A 21428-nucleotide genomic window follows, 5' to 3' on the forward strand; every position below is an offset into this window, starting at 1 on the left:
TGTGTTAGGGTGTGTACTGAGGGTTTCCCTAGATGATAACAGCAGCCTACAGACGTGCCTGGCACAGCCACATGACTCCTATCAGGGGTGCCCCACACATGTGATGTGTGCAGGAAAAAGACACCAAGTAAACAAAGGGTGGCCTGTCCCTTTAACTGAACATGTGACCAGGACCGGGCCCCGTCCTCTCACCTTAATCAGCAGCTCACGGCTTAGCGAGTGGTTGTTCTCATCTGAGAAGATTTCAGAGAGTTCTGTGAATGTCCTGAGGCTCTCCCTGAAATACACAAAATATTGTACATGAGCTGTCAGGGCATGCTGGGAGTTGTAAGTTTGCAATATCTGAACAGACACAGGTATATCCCTTGTGGCCCACTAGCTGTTGAAAAACTACAAAACTACATTTCCCATCATGCCTACAAAGCCAAAGCTTTAGCTATCCAGGCATGATGGGAATTGTAGTTTTGCAACAGCTGGAGGGCATTGAGCTTGACCATCCCCCCCCCCCCCGGTATAGAGCAGGGGTCCCGAACCTGTGTCTAACACATAACTAAGACTCCCAACCTGCAGTCTTGCATACACAGACCAGTTTAGCGTACTCACCTGGACACCTCATCCCAGGTTTTCTTTAGCCTGTGGATGGCGTTACACTGGAGAGCAGACAGAATGGCACGGAGAGATGAGAAGTTCTTCAGAATGCGACATTCCTATAAAGTAAAGGTAACAAGACTATTTAAAGGGCCCTAAGCAAAATGTCTCATAATAAGCAACTTATACGACTGGAGTGGGCTGCATACAATTCTACAGAACCCTTACCCTGGCCACGTCTATCCAGCGCTCCACCACCTTCGCCCTCTGCTGGGGCTTCAGTGACCGGTCGCTCAGGCACGTAGAGATGACGCAGTTGGTGACGCTATTGAACTGAGAGACTGTGGCCCGGATCGTAGGCGCCAGATGCTCTTTGCCTTTCTTATCCCTTTGTGACCAGATACAACCCAGGCAGTGATACGGCACTACTTTCTTAAAGAGGTCCTAGGACGGACAGAGAGAATTCAGCTATACGTATACCAGGATAGATATATACAACATCAAGGGATCAGGGAGTCCACAGTTAGTGCTCCTAATGGTGCTCCGGACCGATTATTACACTGCTAATGGTGCTCCGGACCGATTATTACACTGCTAACAGCACGGGACCAGCGCCGAGGATGAAGGTAAGAGACATCTTCCTCCTCAACGTCTCCTGTGCAATAGGGACATATGAGCAGGTAAGATTCATCTAACCTACTGATAGTTCCCCATTAAGCAGCCATACTGTACCCTATGTACAGTAGCCCTATGTATGCCCCTCAAAATGCATCAATACCCTTAAAAAGTGAACACTCAAGAACTTACAGCATCCATGACTGTAAACTGTTCTGCCACCATGTCCTGCCTGAACGACAGGAAGTCCGGCTTCCCTTCCAAGAGAGCGCCGTCCTCCACCAGGCGGAACGTGCAGCTTGTGTGGTCCACAACTATAAGACACAATAGGAAGGCGAGGTCAGCGCTGGGGCCTGCCTGCATACACCATGCCAGCCATTTCTTTTGTAGGTTCTAGATCATCGCTCACCATCCTGATCCAACTCGCTTATTTGCTGCCGCTGGAACTGGGATAACAGATTGCGAGCTCTACGCTCGAGGTCGGAGCCTGGGATGTTGTGCCGTACGTATGCGATGAGCTGCTTCAGACACATGTAATCCGGAGCTTGCCGGAAATCCTCTGAGTACTGATCCAGCCAGGCTCCCAGGATAGATGAGATGGTGCTGGAAAACAACAAACAATGGTTAACCCCTTGTTCACGCTATGCGGTTTTGCTGTACAATGTCAGCTCTGTGGGTTCAGACTCCTACACTAACATTTAGTATGGTCAGGATAGCGGGCATTGCTGGAGGTTTCATTTCACAGTGGATTGTGGCGCTATATATATCTAGAGGTCCCAGACGCGATTACGCGGTAAGCCTGTACGAGGAGGAGTTCTCAGGGCAACGTCTGCCCGGCCGCCTTCCTCTTCTACTCTTTGATCTTACAGATCAGGATTTTGTGGACTGGACAGAGAAGGGAATCGCTTTCATTTCCACTGCGGAAAGTCCCTGCACTTTGTGAAGTGATCTCCATGAAAAACACTGACATTTATTTAAAGGGACGGTAAACCAGAATAATATGGCTGATAGCAGGGGGAACAGAACATCTGCAGGTGTAATGTATATTAAAACAAGATGGAGCGCCATCCTGCAGAGCTACGGTGCAGTAAAAAGAAATTCTGTCAGCAAGTAAGGTGTGAAAGCTATCATGGCCTCCCCTGGTGCTGTAATCACAAGCGCCTGATGTTACTATGTGGTCATCTGAAGTATAAGTAAATGTGTCCAGATCTCCCCCCATGCAGAACATCTTGTGTTTCTGGGTGGAAGCCATTGGGCCTGGAGAGAATTATCAGCTGCAGATGCTCGCTCACACTTACTTCTTTAGCTCCAGCCGATCATCTATGGTGTTATGGGAGTGTTCGCCGTTGAGCTGAGGGTGAAGACGCCCAAACCTTAAAGGAGAAGAGACATTTTGGTGAGCTTATCACTATGTAGGAGGATGTCGCTGGTTTTCGATCCCTGCAGGTCTTCAGATCTGCTGCACAGTGACTATCGGGGGAAGAGGGTCCAGTGCAGTCTATAGGAGGTATACAGCCTTTGGACATAACTCCGACATCTGGACAAACCTTCCTAGCCACTGCGTATGGCAGGGGTAGGGAACCTCGGCTCTCCAGCTGTTGCAAAACTACAACTCCCATCATGCCTGGACAGCCAAAGCTGGCATGATGGGAGTTGTAGTTTTACAACAGCTGGAGAGCCAAGGTTCCCTACCCCTGGCTGGTGTATGGTGTCTGTACGAGCAGAAGACATGACACTTACTTGTTTAGCAGCAGGTCCAGGACCTGTTTGGTGGTAGCAAACGCCCGGTACGTGCACAGGAAGATGGTGACATAGGTGGAGTCGTTGCCTTTGAACGCGGAGACCAGGTATTCCACCAGCTTCTCCAGGGTCCCAGCCTTGATGGTGCGCACCTTGCATGTCTCGTACAGGCTCAGGGCCGTCTCATTCTCAAACTAGAATAGAGAGAGAGAGAGAAAAAAAAAAATCAATGTCCGCAAAAACAAAAATCGGAATCATCAGAATGGCGCAAGAACCGAACATCCCCGTTACAGGAGGTACACGAGGATGACAGGCAGGCATCAGCGGAAGAAGCGTTCATATACATAGGTGTCAGATTATCAATCCCAGTAGTGGTGCGGCCATACATTATGCAGTCACCCTTTAGCCAAAGTCTTTCTAGGTAATGGCAGATATTTTCTAGTTTTAAAGAGGTTATCCAGAGCTACAAAAATATGGCTGCTTTCTTCCAGAGACAGCAACACTCTTGTCTCAAGGTCAGGTTCAGATTTCAATTAAAGGGGTTATCCAGCGCTACAAAAATGTGGCCACTTTTCCCCCTCTCTTGTCTCCAGATTGGGTGGGGTTTGGGACTCAGTTTCATTGAAGTAAATGGAGCTTAACTGCAAACCACACCTGAACTGGAGACAAGAAGGTGGGGAAAAGTGGCCATGTTTTTGAAGCGCTGGATAAACCCTTTAAGCTCCATTCACTTCAATAGAACGGGGTTGCAAAACCTGCAACCACACCAGAGACAAGAGCCGTGCTGTCTCTAGAAGAAAGCAGACAAGTTTTTGTAGTGCTAGAGAACCCCTTTAAATGCATCATTTAAGGCACCATATTTGTACCCAATCAATCCCTAGATTGGTCATAGTTAGACATAGTATTATCCCCTATGCTGCAGCAACTCAGCCTAAAAGAGTTTCCTTACATCATCTCCACTTCTCTTACAGCAGGTATGGTGGGGCGATTGCGTTGATTTTGGGGTCCCCACCCTCCACACTATGGATGTTTGTAATTCATGTCCTTTTGTGGGTTCACTTTCCCAGCTTGCTTGTCACAGGAGCTTTATAGGGTGCTCTGCCCTTATGGGGTCCCCTCCTGGGGGTCTATGCTCACATCAGGTTCCTCACCCCCCCTGACTGACAGTGCCTGATGAAGAAACAGAGGCTGTCTCTAAGCTTCTGAATATGGAAACCATCGACCCCTGACCTTTGTGGGGCCCAGAGGGTTGGGGATAGGTTTATGGGGCCCCTCTTTTTTGCAGGGGGGGCTTGTAATCCTAGTGCACCTGGGTAAAAGAATCAGGATCTGTAGTCTTTACTATACAGAGAGCACTGCCCTTGAGTCCACCCAGCTGCCTCCTTTCTAGAATATTCTAATTTATGACAGGATACGATCAGCTATTCGCTTTCCTTCCTTAATGTCACAGTTTAAAGCGCTGAATGTGCAAATCACTGGAGTTATTCTGCTCCGATCCCCGGGGATGGAGAGGAATGTCAGGGCTGGAGATTTCGTCTATGATGAATGTTTGAGGGAACACTTACCCTTCCGTTCCTGGGTTCTATAAACTGAACTATTCCCCCCGGAGACTGGCTGGGTCACTATTCTCAATTGGCTGCATGTTACGGTACGATCTTGGCTGACCTCCACATGGCCGCCTGGCGTCCCCCGCCGCACCCAGTCCTTGACAGGGAGGCGGTCGGTCTGAAACACACAATCTGTCTAAACATGGAGGCAAGTGGCAGCCGGAGATTAAACAGCCTTGAGCTGTGCCTAGTACAAGGCATGGAGCCGAGACAGCCATATTGTTGGAGATACCTATAGGAAATGCACTGGCAGCCATATTGTGGAGTAGACTAGTCGAGGTCCAGCTGGAGGCCCCAGGCCTGGCACCTAGCCACTATATCAGTCATGTGTACATGCATGAACTGGTCTTAGACATGGGAACACATCATGCATTACCAAGTGCAGCACAGAGATGCCGGCCAACAGCATGCACGGCGTCTGTCTGTCCTAGACATCAGTTACCCTCCTCACCGTAGTATCTCGGGGTCCAACAAGTCCTCCTTCAGCAGTGCCCATAGGGGAAGGAACCCTGTTTGCCCCCAGCCATCGCTGTCCCTTGTTGGCAGTGTGATGGAGCTGCACCTTCCGCAGGGAAATGCTGTAGATAACGCCGTCATCCACCTCTTCTCCGATCTCCTGCGCGGAGCTCTGTGGAGACAAGACACGTAAGGGGTTAATGACCAGGATTCGGCATTTGGAAAAATCACACCTATCATGTACAAACATTGTATAAAGTCAAAGGTGCATCGTCCTGTATCATCTGTGGTGATCCAACGGCAAAACTACAACTCCCAGCATGCCCTAGCACCCTGTGGATTTCATAGCTTTGTAAAACTACAACTCCCAGCATGCCCTAGCACCCTGTGGATTTCATAGCTTTGTAAGACTACAACTCCCAGCATGCCCTAGCACCCTGTGGAGTCCTGCACCCATCTCCTCATACACCTTTGCATTGGACCCAGTGCTCTACGGCGCCCCCTATAGGTATGCATTATACGTATTAATATCGCCTCTTGCGCCAGAAAAGCGGCTACTTCAGCGGATTCTCTACTAATCCTCTCTGGCAATGTAATCGGATCCGGGGGCCTCGGTGACAATGACACCCACCACACAGCGTCGGCGGCAGCTGCCAACCAGCAGATGGCCAAGAAAAGGCGAATCAAATAATAAACAAAATACGATTAGTGAGTAAACCTGTTATAGGATTAGGCGTCCTTCTCTCCAACCATCGCAGCAAGGAAATTAATCATCGGCTTACATAGATACAGCCCCATCATATTCTACATCTCCCACAATGCATTTATGAAGAGGCTGCCCCCATCCCCTCCCAGAAGCCTATCGACTAGCACAGTGCTAAGTATATGACTGTATGGGAGTCTATAGGTCAATGAGAACAAAACACAGGAGTCGGCCGTATAACCGGCAGAGGTGATGTCATCACCAGGAAACAGTCGCTATATACACCTGAGTGACCTCCTGTAAACAAACAGCACTGACAGGAGGTGGACCGGCCAATCCCATCGCTTATAATCTGAGGGTTCTACAATGCTGGACAACCGCACTTCGTATATCGGGAAAGGGGAACTCCGACAGAAGGGATGTTTTCTTTCAGATCAGCTGATGTCAGAAAGTTATACAGATGTGTAATATACTATTTAAAAAATCTTAGTCTTCCAGTACTTATCAGCTGCTGTATGTCCTGCAGGAAGTGGTGTATTCTCTCCAATCTGACACAGTGCTCTCTGCTGCCACCTCTGTGCATGTCAGGAACTGTCCAGAGCAGCAGCAAATCCCCCATAGAAAACCTCTCCTGCTCTGGACAGTTCCTGACATGGACAGAGGTGGCAGCAGAGAGCACTGTGTCAGACTGAAGAGAATACACTACTTCCTGCGGGACATCCAGTACTTCAGCTGATAAGTACTGGAAGAATGGAGATTTTTTAAATAGAAGTAAATTACAAATCTGTATAACTTTCTGACACCAGTTAATTTGAAAAAAAAGGTAAAAGCCAGAGTGCCCCTTTAACCCTTTCAGCTGTGCCGAGAGTCTCGGAATGAAGTCACACGGAGCCGTCTCCTTCCTAATAAGAAAAATACCCAAAACGTCACGGTTTTCCTTCCTCATACTCAGAACCGGGAAACGAATGGCATCAGCTCCCCCGTGTGAGGTTATAGGAGGATGTATCACTGGATTGGATACAACAGCTCGGCTGTCAGCGTCACATGTGATAGGATTAGATACATTATAGCTTGGGAGACAGAATCATACGTGACTGGATTAGATACATCAGCGCAGCAGACAGTATCACATGACAGGATTAGATACATAGCTCAGGAGCTATAATCTCATAATATATACTTAGATACAGTAAAGAGTATCATGTTATAAGATTAGATACATGGATCATGATAGGATCTGACTGATTAACTCATGAGACCCTATTACACAATGTAAGCTTAGATACAACAGCTCGGCAGACCAGATCACACAGGATAGGCTTAGATACAACAGCTTGGCAGACCGCATCACACACACACACCAGGATTAGATACACAAGTACTCTTTACTGTACCTAAGCTTATATGATGTGATAAGGTCTTCTGAACTGTGTATCTAATCCAGTCATGTGCGATATGGTCTGTTGGGCTAGTGTATCTAAGCTTATAACGTGTAATACGGTCTCATGTGTGAATCCATCTGATCCTTTCAAGATCCATGTATCTAATCTTCTATCGCAATACTCTTTACTGTATCCAAGCATATATCACGTGATTATCACTTTATAAGATTAGATTCATGATAGCTCAGGAGACCGTATCACACATTATAAGCTTAGATACTCAAGCTCAGCAGACAGTAACACACCTAACAGGAATAGAAACTCAGCATAGATACACTAGCTCAGGAAACAGTATCGCACATAAAAGATTAGATACCTGTCGCCGCATACAGTATTATGCATTGTAGGATTAGATACAGCAGTTCAGCAGACCGTATCACCCAGGATAGGCTTAGATACCCCAGTGCAGCCAGTACCTCCATCATAATAAGGCGATGCTCATGGTGCAGCATACAGCAGTGTGTGTATAATTATATATATATATATATATATATATATATATATATATATATATATATACACACACACACACACATATATATATATATATATATATATATATTATATATATACACACACACACACACACACACACACATATATACACACACACAGCTGTGTACACAGGAGCTTGCACTCTAACCACACATGCACCACTGCAAAGTGTCCTGACTAATAGTGAAAGCTGGTGGGCTGACGAGTGAGCGAGAGCGGAGGCCGAGGGACCGCGTGTTATAGCACCTCAGAGAAGAGGAGCCGCAGCAGCAGAGGAGGAGGAGGTATGGAGGTGGCGCTCCTAACCACTGAGCCATTGTGACCTGTGAAGGTAAACCAGCAGCACAGTGTGGATTTACAGAGAGGGGGTCACACTGGGTCAATGTAATCCTGGAATACAGGAAGGAGCAAGCACCAACACTACAACTCCCAGCCAACAGTCGCCAGGCCATGCAGAACTACAACTCCCAGCCGAAAGCCATCAGAGCATGCAGAACTACAACTCCCAGCCGAAAGCAGTCAAGGCATGCAGAACTACAACTCCCAGCCAAAAGCCATCAGAGCATGCAGAACTACAACTCCCAGCCGAAAGCCATCAGAGCATGCAGAACTACAACTCCCAGCCGAAAGCCATCAGGGCATGCAGAACTACAACTCCCAGACGAAAGCAGTCAGGGCATGCAGAACTACAACTCCCAGCCAAAAGCTGTCAGGGCATGCTGGGAGTTGTAGTTTTGCTACAGGGTGGGATACATTGTTCTATACTAATAGCTGCCACCCAGCTTTCCCGTAGCCAGGCCGGTCACATGACTGCGGTCGCTGGTTTCGTGCGGTTCACTTATAGCACTTGCTTCCTCTTTCTTTTTCCTTCTTATTTTTAGACCAAGTTTTTAATGTGACTGGAAAATAAAAGATCTTCACAATAGAGGAAGAAACCAGAAGACGGAGGGGGATGGGGGGGGGCCATAGAAAGTGACCACAAAAGAGCGGGCGCTGACCGAGTCTATAAGGGGTGACGGGAAGCGCCCCCTACCGTCCACCATGACTCACGTCCTTGACGCAGGTAACTGGGGGGGGGGGGGGAAATGTGACTATAAATAACGTAACCCCCCTGAGGAAAAGCCATAGAAGTAACCAACAATGAAGTATCCTAGATTATTGGGTGGGAGGATGGCGACGGTATACAGAATGCTGCTCTTATAGGGGTAGTTCACAGAAAAAAATTCCATCAACAGGTCTCAAAAAGTTATTTAGATTTGTAATTTACTTCTATTTAAAACTCTACAGTCTTCCAGTACTTATCAGCTGCTGTGTGTCCTGCAGGAAGTGGCGTATTCCCTGTGCTTTCTGGCACCAGTTGATTTGAAAGAATTTGTTTTGGGGGGTGAACAATCCCTTTAAAAAGACACATGACATCCAGGACACGCGAATTATTGCCATCAGGAATCTGGGAAAGCTGTGTGGCTATAGCGGAGTCGCTCCGGTATATCAGCTGTATGGACTGTGTCAAGTCTAGTTTAGTATTGAAATGAGCTGCAATACCAGTTCTAACCTGTGTACAGTAATGGTGCTTTTTGTTTGGGGGGGGGGGGGGGGTTGGGGGCAGCCATGTTTTCCTATTTGTGGACAAGCCCTTTGAAAATTCCTCATTGGAAAAACCACAGAATTGCAGAAAACCGAAGCACCAAGTGTTCCATCTCCCTGCAGCGCCGCCACTGGGGAAATTAAGTATTGCATGCTGCCTGGGTTGTCCATATAACACTCTTTGCTCTTCATAGAGACGGCTCCTGCCCCTTTTAGTCTGATGGGGGCGCCATTGCCGGGAGCAGAAGAGCGTGCACACATCTGTTTCCGCAGTTTCGGCCAGCTATAATGAGCATTGAGGAGATTCCGCTCCTACCTACCTACTTCCTTTTCTTAGAAGAAAACAACAAAACAAAAGCAAGAAAATCACCAAGAGACAAAAAGTGAATGCCGAAAAGATCACATGACCTCCCCCTCCTCCCCAAGTGCTATTGTGGTAAAGTGACCCGGTGTTTAGTCACACAGTAACAATGGCAGGATACATAGTGACAAGACGTATCACAACACACAAGACGACGTGTAAGCCCTGCAGGAGCCCTGGATGGTAACCGGCCCCCGGGGGCCATGACGTGGAGAGAAAATAATGGAAAGAAAACAAAACTGAAAAAAAAAAAAAACTTATACAATGTTACATTTTTAACATTTTGTTCCAAGAATATAAAGTGCTGCAAATCGCTTTGTGGCCTTTGGTGGAGTGGGTAAGTCGCTGATCATTGGCGGCGGGGTCTTGTGACAGCCCCACGGAGGCGGCCAGGAGCTCATAAGCCCATAAACCTCTTAGCTCCAGCAGGAGACAGACTGTTCTGCTTTGGGAGGCAGAGAAGGCGCGGCATTGTTTCTTGGAAATTCTGTTACAGAAAAAACAAATCTTACTGCCCCCCCCGCCGAGCACAATGCAAGATGGCGGAGACCCCCCCCCCCTTTCCCGGCTCAATATAATCCAGGAGGGCTCAGCATTGACTCATACATAGGCTTATTGTTTCATAACATAATTGGGATACAATGGTTGCAAAACTACAACTCCCATCATGCCTGGACAGCCTTCGGCTGTCCAGGCATGATGAGAGTTGTAGTTTTGCAACTGGTGGGTTGGGCAGTCATAAAAGAGTCCATCAATACTGTAGTAAATCCCCAACAATGAACTATACAGCCACAATAAACCACAGTCTATAGTTACAGAACAACCTTTGAAGCGTTCACTTTCCAGCGCCGCAAAACACAAGACCATAGAAGAGGTCGCTGGTGGTGCTGTCCTCCAGCAACATGGCTGACCTCACGACCTACAGCATAATACAGGGGGGGAATCAAGCAAATGAGCCGAGATATTAGGTCTGGGAGACGACTGTAAAACCTAATGATCAGCAGATCTCTGCCCGCTAGGCTGCAATTAAACATGGCGGCCGCCACCGCCGTCGTGGCTGCGAAATATTATAAAGGTCACTAATCCAGGGCGCGAGGTTGTGCAATACATAAATCCCAGCCGATTAACATTTCCCTGCCATTTCCACACTTTATAGCCTGTAATTTACCGTTATGTAATAATGTGCAATCATCTGCGCTGCTTATAATAAACCAGAGGGGGGATAAATCTCTCCCCGGGCGCCGATTACGCCTTAAAGGGGCACTTCAGCATTTTTTTTTGTTTCAAATCAACTGGTTTCAGAAATACAGATTTGTATTTTATTTCTATTTAATAATCTCCAGTCTTCCAGTACTTATCAGCCGCTGTATGTCCTGCAGGAAGTGGTTTATTCTTTCCAATCTGACATAAAATAATAAATACTCAGACACAATACAAAAACAAAAATAGGGCTAAAAAAAAAATACAAAAAAAGTATACTGCATGTCACTAAAAACACAAACAAAAAAAGTATATGTAAAACAAAGTATATTACATAAATTAAAAATAAAAAATACATAAAACAAAAACCAAATACATAATTACACAAAACAAATAAAATATGTAAGATTGAAAAAAAATTATATATAAAAAAATATATAAAAATCACAAAAAGAACAAAAAAAAATTTAAACAATTAAAGATTTGCTAATTTTTTGCCTAAAATTCCACACAATCTATATAAAAAGGAGACATCAAGAACCAATATGGCCGCCAGTGATTCCATTTCCACCCTTGCTTTCCTAGTACTGGACTAGATTTGGGAAAGCTGGGTGACAATCCTTTCCGGGGGTGGCCATCTTGGTTGTCACCAGTCTTTCCCAATCTTAGGCTAAATCCATGGAGCGGGTATAATTTGTTTAGGAAATTTTTTTATAGGTTTTTATTCTCTGTGAGTCAATAGAGTGGGCAGGGGGGTGTAGGTGGGGGGGCCACTTCTCTCCATCTGATGGTAACAATAGCTGTGACCTCTTACGGATGCATGGCTGCCGGCTATAGGGCCAGGACCCTTCCATAACCAGCAGGAGGATATACCAGTATACGCTGTATACCCGCTCAGGATTACAGACCATTAAAATAGATGGGGCCAGAGCTGTGACTCCTCATTGATACATGGCTGCCGGCTATAGGGCCAGAACTCCTATTACCAGCAGGAGGATATAGGAGTATACGCTGTATACTTGCTCGGGATTACAGACCGTCACGATAGATGGGGCCAGAGCTGTAACTTCTCATGGATATATGGCCGCCGGCTATAGGGCCAGGACACTCTATTACCAGCAGGAGGATATAGGAGTATACGCTGTATACCCACTCAGGATTACAGGCCGTCACTGTAGATGGGGCCGGATGCGATTTGCATGGAGTCTATCCTGGATATGTAAATGAAGCGATGACCCCGGAACGTCTGCAACAATTTGCAAGTGAATTATAATCTTACTCCCTTGATAAAATCTTCGCCCTAAATCTCTCTGCCAAATCCTGGAAACGCAGCGTCCATGATGGTATGGGCGAGCTGTGTGCTCCACATGGTGGGATCATGTCAATATAGAGGATGGAGGGGGAGGGGGGAGCTGAGTGTGCAGGAATTCATCACTTCCCTATGGATCGAACACAATCCCAGGCTCCGCTGTATCCAGGTCACTTGACAATGCCCCTAAAACTGGTTACCATGACAACACTCACCCGTCAGCAGAGGAGGGGGGGTGTCCTATTTTACAGCCAGCTATATAAAAACAGACTCAACCTGAGAAGAACCCAGAACAAAATTACTAGAAAAAAAATATACAAAAGTTAAAAAAAAAGGGAATGAAATTTTTGTAATGGAATTTGCTATTTTTCCCCCTTCATTACATGAGCCGCCATCCAACTGAGCGTGACCTCAACTAAGCATGACCCCCCCCCCGATCACCGAGCCAATACAATGGGAAGTCACTGCTGAGAGACATATTGATTCTCCTGACATGATCTCTATAGACAGACGTCTACCGGGAAGGTCACGCTGGTCACTGTATAAGGCAAAAGGGTAAAGGGACAGAACTGTCCAAGCAAAGATGGCCGCCACATACAGACAAGGCGGCAGGGGGGGGCCGCCACATACAGACAAGGCCCGGGTGATGGCCGCCACATACAGACAAGGGGTAGGGGATGGCCGCCACATACAGACAAGGGGTAGGGGATGGCCGCCACATACAGACAAGGCCCGGGAGATGGCCGCCACATACAGACAAGGGGTAGGGGATGGCCGCCACATACAGACAAGGGGTAGGGGATGGCTGCCACATACAGACAAGGGGTAGGGGATGGCCGCCACATACAGACAAGGCCCGGGAGATGGCCGCCACATACAGACAAGGGGTAGGGGATGGCCGCCACATACAGACAAGGGGTAGGGGATGGCTGCCACATACAGACAAGGGGTAGGGGATGGCTGCCACATACAGACAAGGGGTAGGGGATGGCCGCCACATACAGACAAGGGGTAGGGGATGGCCGCCACATACAGACAAGGGGTAGGGGATGGCTGCCACATACAGACAAGGGGTAGGGGATGGCTGCCACATACAGACAAGGCCCGGGAGATGGCCGCCACATACAGACAAGGCCCGGGAGATGGCCGCTACATACAGTCAAGGGCCGGGAGATGGCCGCCACATACAGTCAAGAGCCGGGAGATGGCCGCCACATACAGACAAGGGGTAGGGGATGGCCGCCACATACAGACAAGGCCCGGGGGATGTCCGCCACATGCAGACAAGGCCCGGGGGGTGGCCGCCACATACAGACAAGGCCCGGGGGGTGGTCGCCACATACAGACAAGGCCCAGGGGATGTCCGCCACATACAGACAAGGCCCGGGGGATGTCCGCCACATACAGACAAGGCCCAGGGGATGTCCGCCACATGCAGACAAGGCCCGGGAGATGTCTGCCACATGCAGACAAGGCCTGGGGGATGGCCGCCACATGCAGACAAGGCCCGGGGGATGGGATGACCGCCACATACAGACAAGGCCCGGGAGATGGCCGCCACATACAGTCAAGGCCCGGGGGGTGGCCGCCACATACAGACAAGGCCCAGGGGATGTCCGCCACATGCAGACAAGGCCCGGGAGATGGCCGCCACATACAGACAAGGCCCAGGGGATGTCCACCACATGCAGACAAGGCCCGGGAGATGGCCGCCACATACAGACAAGGCCCGGGGGATGTCCGCCACATGCAGACAAGGCCCGGGGGATGGCTGCCACATACAGACAAGGCCCGGGGGATGGCTGCCACATACAGACAAGGCCCGGGGGATGGCTGCCACATACAGACAAGGCCCAGGGGATGTCCGCCACATGCAGACAAGGCCCGGGAGATGTCTGCCACATGCAGACAAGGCCTGGGGGATGGCACCACATGCAGACAAGGCCCGGGAGATGGCCGCCACATACAGACAAGGCCCGGGAGATGGCCGCCACATACAGACAAGGCCCGGGGGATGGCTGCCACATACAGACAAGGGGCGGAGAATGGCTGCCCTCTGTCACCCCCCATTCTGATAAACCTGAGAATATTCTTGCCTTTTCCCCCTCTTCTATGTTAATGACAAGAGATGAGAGGTAATAAGGGGAAGTAACATGGAGGTTGAGGGGTGGAAGAGTTTGGGGAATACCAGAGCGATCACTTCTGCAATCTGATGCTGAGATTTACCATGGAGGATAGGAAGGTGTCATGCAGCTGACCCAGTGACCTACATCCCATCCTATCAGACAGATACGGGCGTAATCCAATATGGCACCACCCTCTAACCTAAAGCCATAGCTAGACATCTGCCCATCTGGGGTCTGAAGAAGTTGGGGGACAGTCTTAAGGAGCCCTGGACATTAGGATGTAAGAATATGTCATGTATGTATTTCATTATCCTGGAAGTTTTTCATGATTATTTCAGTGCGTGGTCAGCCATTCCACATGTTTTCTGTTTGTTTTTATTCTCCCTTCACATGAAACCCTTCAGTGTGAATCAGAGGCAGATGTCTGTCTGTGGATTCTCCTGGCTTCTAGGGGGGAGGTTGGTGTAAAGCGCGCTGTCAGGACGCAGTCACAGAGGATGTAGGGTTGTTTTTCCAAAAAAATAAAAAATAAAATTACCCAATTTCCCGAAAACCTTTCATAGTGGTGAGCGGTGGGGGCTGGTGGCTGCGGCACGTCTCCTTGGCTGCAGGTGCACTAACAAGACAGAAGTGAAGTGATACTCTGGGGGAATTAAAAGGGTACTCTACCAAAAAAAATAAAAAATCCATTCATATCAACTGGTGTTATACAGTTATATAAGTTATACAGATTTATAATTTACTTCTAATAAAAAAAATCTCCAGCCTTTCAGTACTTATCAGCTGCTGTTTGTCCTGCAGGCAGTGGTGTATTCTCTCCAGTCTGACACATTGCTCTCTGCTGCCACCTCTGTCCATGTCAGGAACTGTCCAGAGCAGGAGAGGTTTTCTATGGGGATTTGCTGCTGCTCTGGACAGTTCCTGACATGGACAGAGGTGGCAGCAGAGAGCACTGTATAAGAATGGAAAGAATATGCCTCTTCCTACAGGGCATACAGCAGCTGATAAGTACAGGAAGACTGGAGATTTTTTTATAGAAACAAATTACAAATCAACACCAGTTGATTTGCTGGAGTTCCCCTTTAAATCTATAGTGTGAGGATCCTCGAAAAGAACAATCATACAGGGGGCAGAGCGTGACACAAACATTAAAAGAACACACAAGACATGGCCCGCCCCTTCAGGAGCTACATTTGACATAACTGGGATTTGCCTGGATTGTTCCTTTAAGGATCTCGCCATTCCTCGGTTATTGCCTCTCTGATTTCAGCCAAGTCATTAAATAAGCCACAAACAGTGTTAAGTGATTCTCTGCAGCGCTCGCTCTGCCACCAATTAACTGATGGTTGATGGTTTTTTCATAACTTTTTTCTGGTCCCTAAATGGCCGAGCGTGGGGGGGGGGGGGGATCTGCAGATGGCGAGAAGCTTTGCCAGGAAAAATAAACTATATTCCAGAAAGGGGGGGGGGGGGCGGGGAAAGAAGAAGAGGCGCTGATCTCGGGAATACAGGCCCCGTCCTGATTAACCCCGCGCTGCTACACTGCGCCGTCTTATAAGGGTTTAACTTTACTAAATGAAACATAGATGGCAAAGAATAGAAAGAGCTGGCAGTAAAGTAAACAGCGGAGAGATAAGAGGCCGCCATGATGGGTGAGAGGTCAATGAAGGTAAATATTAAACTACAGCAGATAGCAACCAGGGCGCTCACACGGTCCCCGAGGCCTCTCCGGCCCCAACTGCAGCACATCACCACATTCTGCTCTTATCGCTCTTTATTTTCTGTAAAATATATAGAATTATTTTTTTTTAATTATTATGTTTATGTTTTGAACACGAGTTGTGATTGCCGACTAAATAGTCTTCAAAGTGCACGTCAGGGGATGAGAGGTAGTAAGCCCCGCCCTCTGGAGTGCTCAGAGATAAGCCCCACCCCCTGGAGTACATAGGGATAAAACACGCCCATCTAGGCCTCATCTGGGGACATGGATGGAACTGTATTGATAATGACTGATAGATCTGATCGCTTACAGAGACCGCACCATAATACCATATTTGCACACCATCACAAAACATCCATCAGACATCATGTGACCTCCCCCCCCCCCCCACTATCTAACACAAATAACGTTATCACAGCCACACAAAGCAACATTGTCCCCCCCCCCCTTTCTGTGTACACACCGACAAAGGGACAGGGGGGTTTCAGGCCCTGGGGCCACAGTGAGCACAATCACATCTACAACACAATAGAAGATGACATCACCATGACCATGACATCATTGAGCTATGACTGATAAAAATGACTTTCTACATTTACTTTACTGCCTCCAGTACTATGGTATATAGAGAAATAAGAGCCCTTTAAGGAAATGTGAACTTTTGGTTGAAAAACAGTGAAATTTAATCATCAGCCATCACGGGTTCCTGCGACGTCCGAGAACATAATGTCATTTAGGAGAAAGACGTAAAAGCCTTAGAGCGGGGCAGCCTATCCCACTGGGGTAACGTGTGCGCATTGTGAGCGGGCCGGCTATGTCATGTATAGAATGTAGACTGACGTCAGCCGGCAGCACAGGTGACACCTAATACAAGCAGAGAGGTCACACCCCGTGTGCACAGAAGAACCCCACGCTACTGACAAGGGCTTAGTGCTGCGGCCATGGGCGGCGAGGAAGAGGAACGCTAAAAATAAGAGATGACATTACACTGCAGTGACTGATGTATCAGGGATCTATGATGTTATACTTGTGTATGGAGTCACCCTAACTAACCCCGGGGGGCAGAGGATTAGGCAATCCCTCACCAGGTCATTATCCAACATTGGTTCCATATGCTGCAAAAAAGAAACAGATATGGACCTCTCTGCGGTTACCATGCCGACTATAGGTTTACAGCGGGTGCAGTTTCGCAACAGCTGGAGAGGTTGGGGAACACAAGTTGTCCTCAGGCTGTGCAGGCAGACATGTTTTTTTGAAACGTTAAATAGAATCCCTTTAAATAGGGTTTAGGAATTGCTATATAAGTGATTTTCTTCTATGTATGGACCCCATTATATCCTAGAGATCCTGGCTGGTGAAGCTGATCAGATGTGCAGCAGCAACTCAGCCTCCCCTCCATCCCGGCGGCCTCCCTTCCCTCCCTGCATCCCATTGGCCTGCCCTCCATCTCCGGCGGCCATCCCCGGATCCCAGCGGCCTCCCCGCCATCCCCGGATCCCGGCGGCCTCCCCTTCATTCCCGTATCCCATTGGCCTGCCCTCCATCTCCGGCGGCCATCCCCGGATCCCGGCGGCCTCCCCGCCATCCCCGGATCCCGGCGGCCTCCCCGCCATCCCCGGATCCCGGCGGCCTCCCCGCCATCCCCGGATCCCGGCGGCCTCCCCGCCATCCCCGGATCCCGGCGGCCTCCCCGCCATCCCCGGATCCCGGCGGCCTCCCCGCCATCCCCGGATCCCGGCGGCCTCCCCGCCATTCCCGTATCCCGGAGAGAGAAGGGATGCAGAGGAATGCAGTGAGGCAGATAAAAAGGCGGCAGCATCTGCTAAGTATTAGCAGGGCCATGTGATGTGTAGGGGGTGGGGGGCGCAGGCTCTATCCCCTCCCTTTGAACTCTACCGAGTATAAACAAGAGCCCCTTCTGCTTACTCTAAAGTGTTAACCCCCTGATGTCCAGGGCCCCCACAGCCTGCAATGTACACACACAAGTATATATGTATTAGTATGTAGCTCTATACAGAATACATGCTGTATACATACACCGATATCAGACGTATCTGGATGCGTTATGGAGGCCATACCTCTCCCCCCCCCAGCAGCCGCCATGTTGTTTGCATTAGGATCACAGCTGTGTGACGCCTGTGGCTCAGGCTTTACTTGATCCCTTTAATGTGATATCGATTCGTGATGAGAGAAGCCATCATGGCTCCTCCGCTCACACATAGTAAAGCTGACAGCGCCCGCAGGTAACCCACAGACCTATAATCTCACCGGGTGCAACCTCCTTGTGTGTCTATAGACCAGAGGAGGCTGGAATCCACAATATTCTCCCAGAATGCTGTGCAGCCGGCTGAAGACTGTCACATGCTATACTGCAGGGAAGGGGAGCCCAACTACAACTCCCATCAGGCTTTGGCTGTCCAGGCATGATGGGAATTGTAGTTTTCCAACAGCTGGAGGGTCTGAATTTGACGCCCCTGATCTAGAACCATAGAGCAATAATCTAGAACATTGGATAGTGATATTCTAGAGCAAGGATGGGGAACCTTTAGTCCTCCAGCTGTTGCAAAACTACAATTGCCATCATGCCGGGACAGCCTTTGGGCCTAGAGGGTTCCCCATCCCTGTTCTGGAACACTGTAACCCAGTCTGTGGTTCTCCAACTACAACTCCCATCATGCCCTGAGCGGATTGCAGGAGTTGTAGCCATCCCGCTTCCTCATTGCCAGGATTCTCAGTGTGGCTGGTCACGTGAGCTTGGCAATTATTCACACTGACGCAGCCCTGTCAGCCCGATGGCATCTCCATCCACACAACAACAACAAGCAGCAGCAGCACAATGACAGGCGTGTAATTATACCCTGCATGTAATGGAGATGGAACAAAATCCCCTCAGGGAGCCACCTGAGGATGGTGGTGGTGGGGGGGCTGTGGCTTTCATCTCCCCCCAGGGGCCACCATCATTCTCACCTGGACATAGAATACAAGGGGGTTATCAGACACCAGCCATACAAGGGGTTAAATCCTGCTCCTCTATTGTTTTTGGGAGATCCGGAGGAAGGAACAGGGAGCGGAGGAGCACAACAACCCCCAGACTCTCGGGGGGGCTACGAGCAGTGTCAGAGGGCTGTTCTCTAGGAAAACCTGAGCCAATATGGCTGCCAAGTCCAGCTGTACAGGGGCATCTGCCCAGCTTTCCCATACTCCTGAATGGTATACCACCCTATAGCTTGTCCTGGATCCTATACTGACCAATGTCTAGCTGTATGTAAGGCTATGCTGCTCAGTATACCACCACACAGCTTTCCCATACTTCTGAATGGCTATAGCTTGTCCTGGCTCCTATAATGACCAATGTCTAGCTGTGTGTGTCACGCTATGCGGTTCAGTATATCACCACCCAGCTTTCCCATACTCCTGAATGGTATACCACCTTATAGCTTGTCCTGGATCCTATACTGACCAGTGTCTAGCTGTGTGTCAGGCTATGCTGCTCAGTATACCACCACACAGCTTTCCCATACTTCTGAATGGCTATAGCTTGTCCTGGCTCCTATAATGACCAATGTCTAGCTGTGTGTCAGGCTATGCTGCTCAGTATACCACCACCCAGCTTTCCCATACTCCTGAAGCAGGTATATCTTGTCCTTACTGCCACATAATAGAGTTACTGTTACAACATACCCAGTGACTAAGCTGTCTCTTTGAATAACCTGTATACAGACACTAAGTTTTGCCATATAGTGTCCAGGAAAGCTGGGTGACTGTCACAACAGACCTATAGGCTCCCGTATGGACCAACTAGGTAAAGGGGTATTCACTTTTCATATGTTGCTGCCCATGGTGGGACTAACAATTCCTTCCATACCCATTATCTATTCAGTCTCCTTCCCCCAGTTCTCAGCTGCTGCTTTCTGCTGAAGACACAAAAATGTGTGTGTGAGCTTTTCTCTCTGTCTCCTCCTCCCCCCTCCCTTCTGAGATGTAAACAAGTCCCTGGCTGGCTGTATCTGTAACATTGTAGCTTATTTGTAATACCTAGATGGTTACTCTGAGGTGCAGTTGCCGATGACCTCACTGGGGTTAACCCTCGTAGCATTACAAACAAGCTACAAAGTTGCAAATACAGCCTGCCAGGGACTTGCTTACATCAGCTGTCTCAGAAGTGAGGGGGGAGGAGGAGACAGAAAAAGCTCACACACAGATTTTTGTGTCTTCAGCAGAAAGCAGCAGCTGAGAACTGGGGGAAGGTGACTGAATAGATAATAACAAGTATGGAAGGAATTGTTAGTCTCACCATGGGCAGCAACATATCAAAAGTTACGTTTGAGTGGAATACTCCTTTACGTAACTCCCGTAACTCAGCAGATTTGCTGTTTAGGGGTCAGGAAAGCTGGGTGACAGTCACAATGTGCCCAGCTTTCCTAGAGACTAATATAACCCGAGATCTCATCTATCACCCATGCACCTGTACAGTGATCTCCATGATAATGCCCAGGTAAGCGGGATATATCCCATCACCCATGCACCTGTACAGCCAGTGATCTCCATGAGAATACCCAGATAACCCATCTATCACCTGTACAGTCAGTGATCTCCATGATAATGACCAGGTAACCGGGATATATCCCATCACCCATGCACCTGTACAGCCAGTGATCTCCATGATAATGACCAGGTAACCGGGATATATCCCATCACCCATGCACCTATACAGTGATCTCCATTAAATGCCCAGGTAACCGGGATATATCCCATCTATCATCCATGCACCTGTACACCTGTGTTACCTGGGGATTATCATGGAGATCAGTGTGCAGCATGATGGAGATGTAAAGGCCAGCGCCCTCCCCCCTTCCCTCCTCCTGGCAGCAGCCCCGCTCGGCTCCCTCCTCTCTTTGATCACCTAATCCTTTTCACAGTCCAAGTCCTTTGGATGCAAAAACTTTACCCAATAAACCAATGCATGTGAACTTGATGTGGTTTTTCCATCTACCGTAATCCACTGATGATTAAAATTCCATCTGCTACCGCAGGTTAACTCGCTCGCCTCTGGGCACCGGTGCCAAGACAAACCTTACCGGCTGTGGCGGGCACACACACACACCAGTTAAAGGGGTAGTTCAGAAAAAAAAAAAAAAAAATCTTTCAAATCAAATGGTGCTAGAAAGTGCCAGAGATTTGTAATTTACCTTTATTCAAAAATTTCCAGTACTTAGCTGCTGTATGTCCTGCAGGAAGTGGTGTATTCTCTCCAGTGTGACACAGTGCTCTCTGCTGCCACCTCTGTCCATGTCAGGAACTGTCCAGAGGTTTTCTATGGGGATTTGCTGCTGCTCTGGACAGTTCCTGACATGGACAGTGGTGGCAGCAGGGAGCACTCTGTCAGACTGGAGAGCATACACCATTTCCTGCAGGACATACAGCAGCTGAGAAGTACTGGAAGACTGGAGATTTTTTATAGAAATTACTAATCTCTGTCGCC

At 48.6% G+C, this 21428-nt stretch overlaps 1 protein-coding gene across 11 annotated transcripts in view; it reads right to left on the bottom strand.

Moving 5' to 3' along the window:
* RALGDS (ral guanine nucleotide dissociation stimulator) overlaps positions 1-21428 on the bottom strand; it is a 111973-nt gene that overhangs the window by 9272 nt on the left and 81273 nt on the right. For all 11 annotated transcript variants that reach the window (XM_069986030.1, XM_069986029.1, XM_069986033.1 and 8 more), the window contains 8 exons: positions 5002-5178; positions 2944-3137; positions 2502-2576; positions 1613-1806; positions 1396-1517; positions 817-1032; positions 604-707; positions 193-277 (listed from right to left, as the gene is read on the bottom strand). In XM_069986030.1, coding sequence (XP_069842131.1) covers positions 193-277; positions 604-707; positions 817-1032; positions 1396-1517; positions 1613-1806; positions 2502-2576; positions 2944-3137; positions 5002-5178 — 1167 coding nt within the window. The remainder of the gene's footprint in view (positions 1-192; positions 278-603; positions 708-816; positions 1033-1395; positions 1518-1612; positions 1807-2501; positions 2577-2943; positions 3138-5001; positions 5179-21428) is intronic.

Source organism: Dendropsophus ebraccatus, chromosome 10 (assembly GCF_027789765.1).
Source record: "Dendropsophus ebraccatus isolate aDenEbr1 chromosome 10, aDenEbr1.pat, whole genome shotgun sequence".
Classification (NCBI taxonomy): domain Eukaryota; kingdom Metazoa; phylum Chordata; class Amphibia; order Anura; family Hylidae; genus Dendropsophus; species Dendropsophus ebraccatus.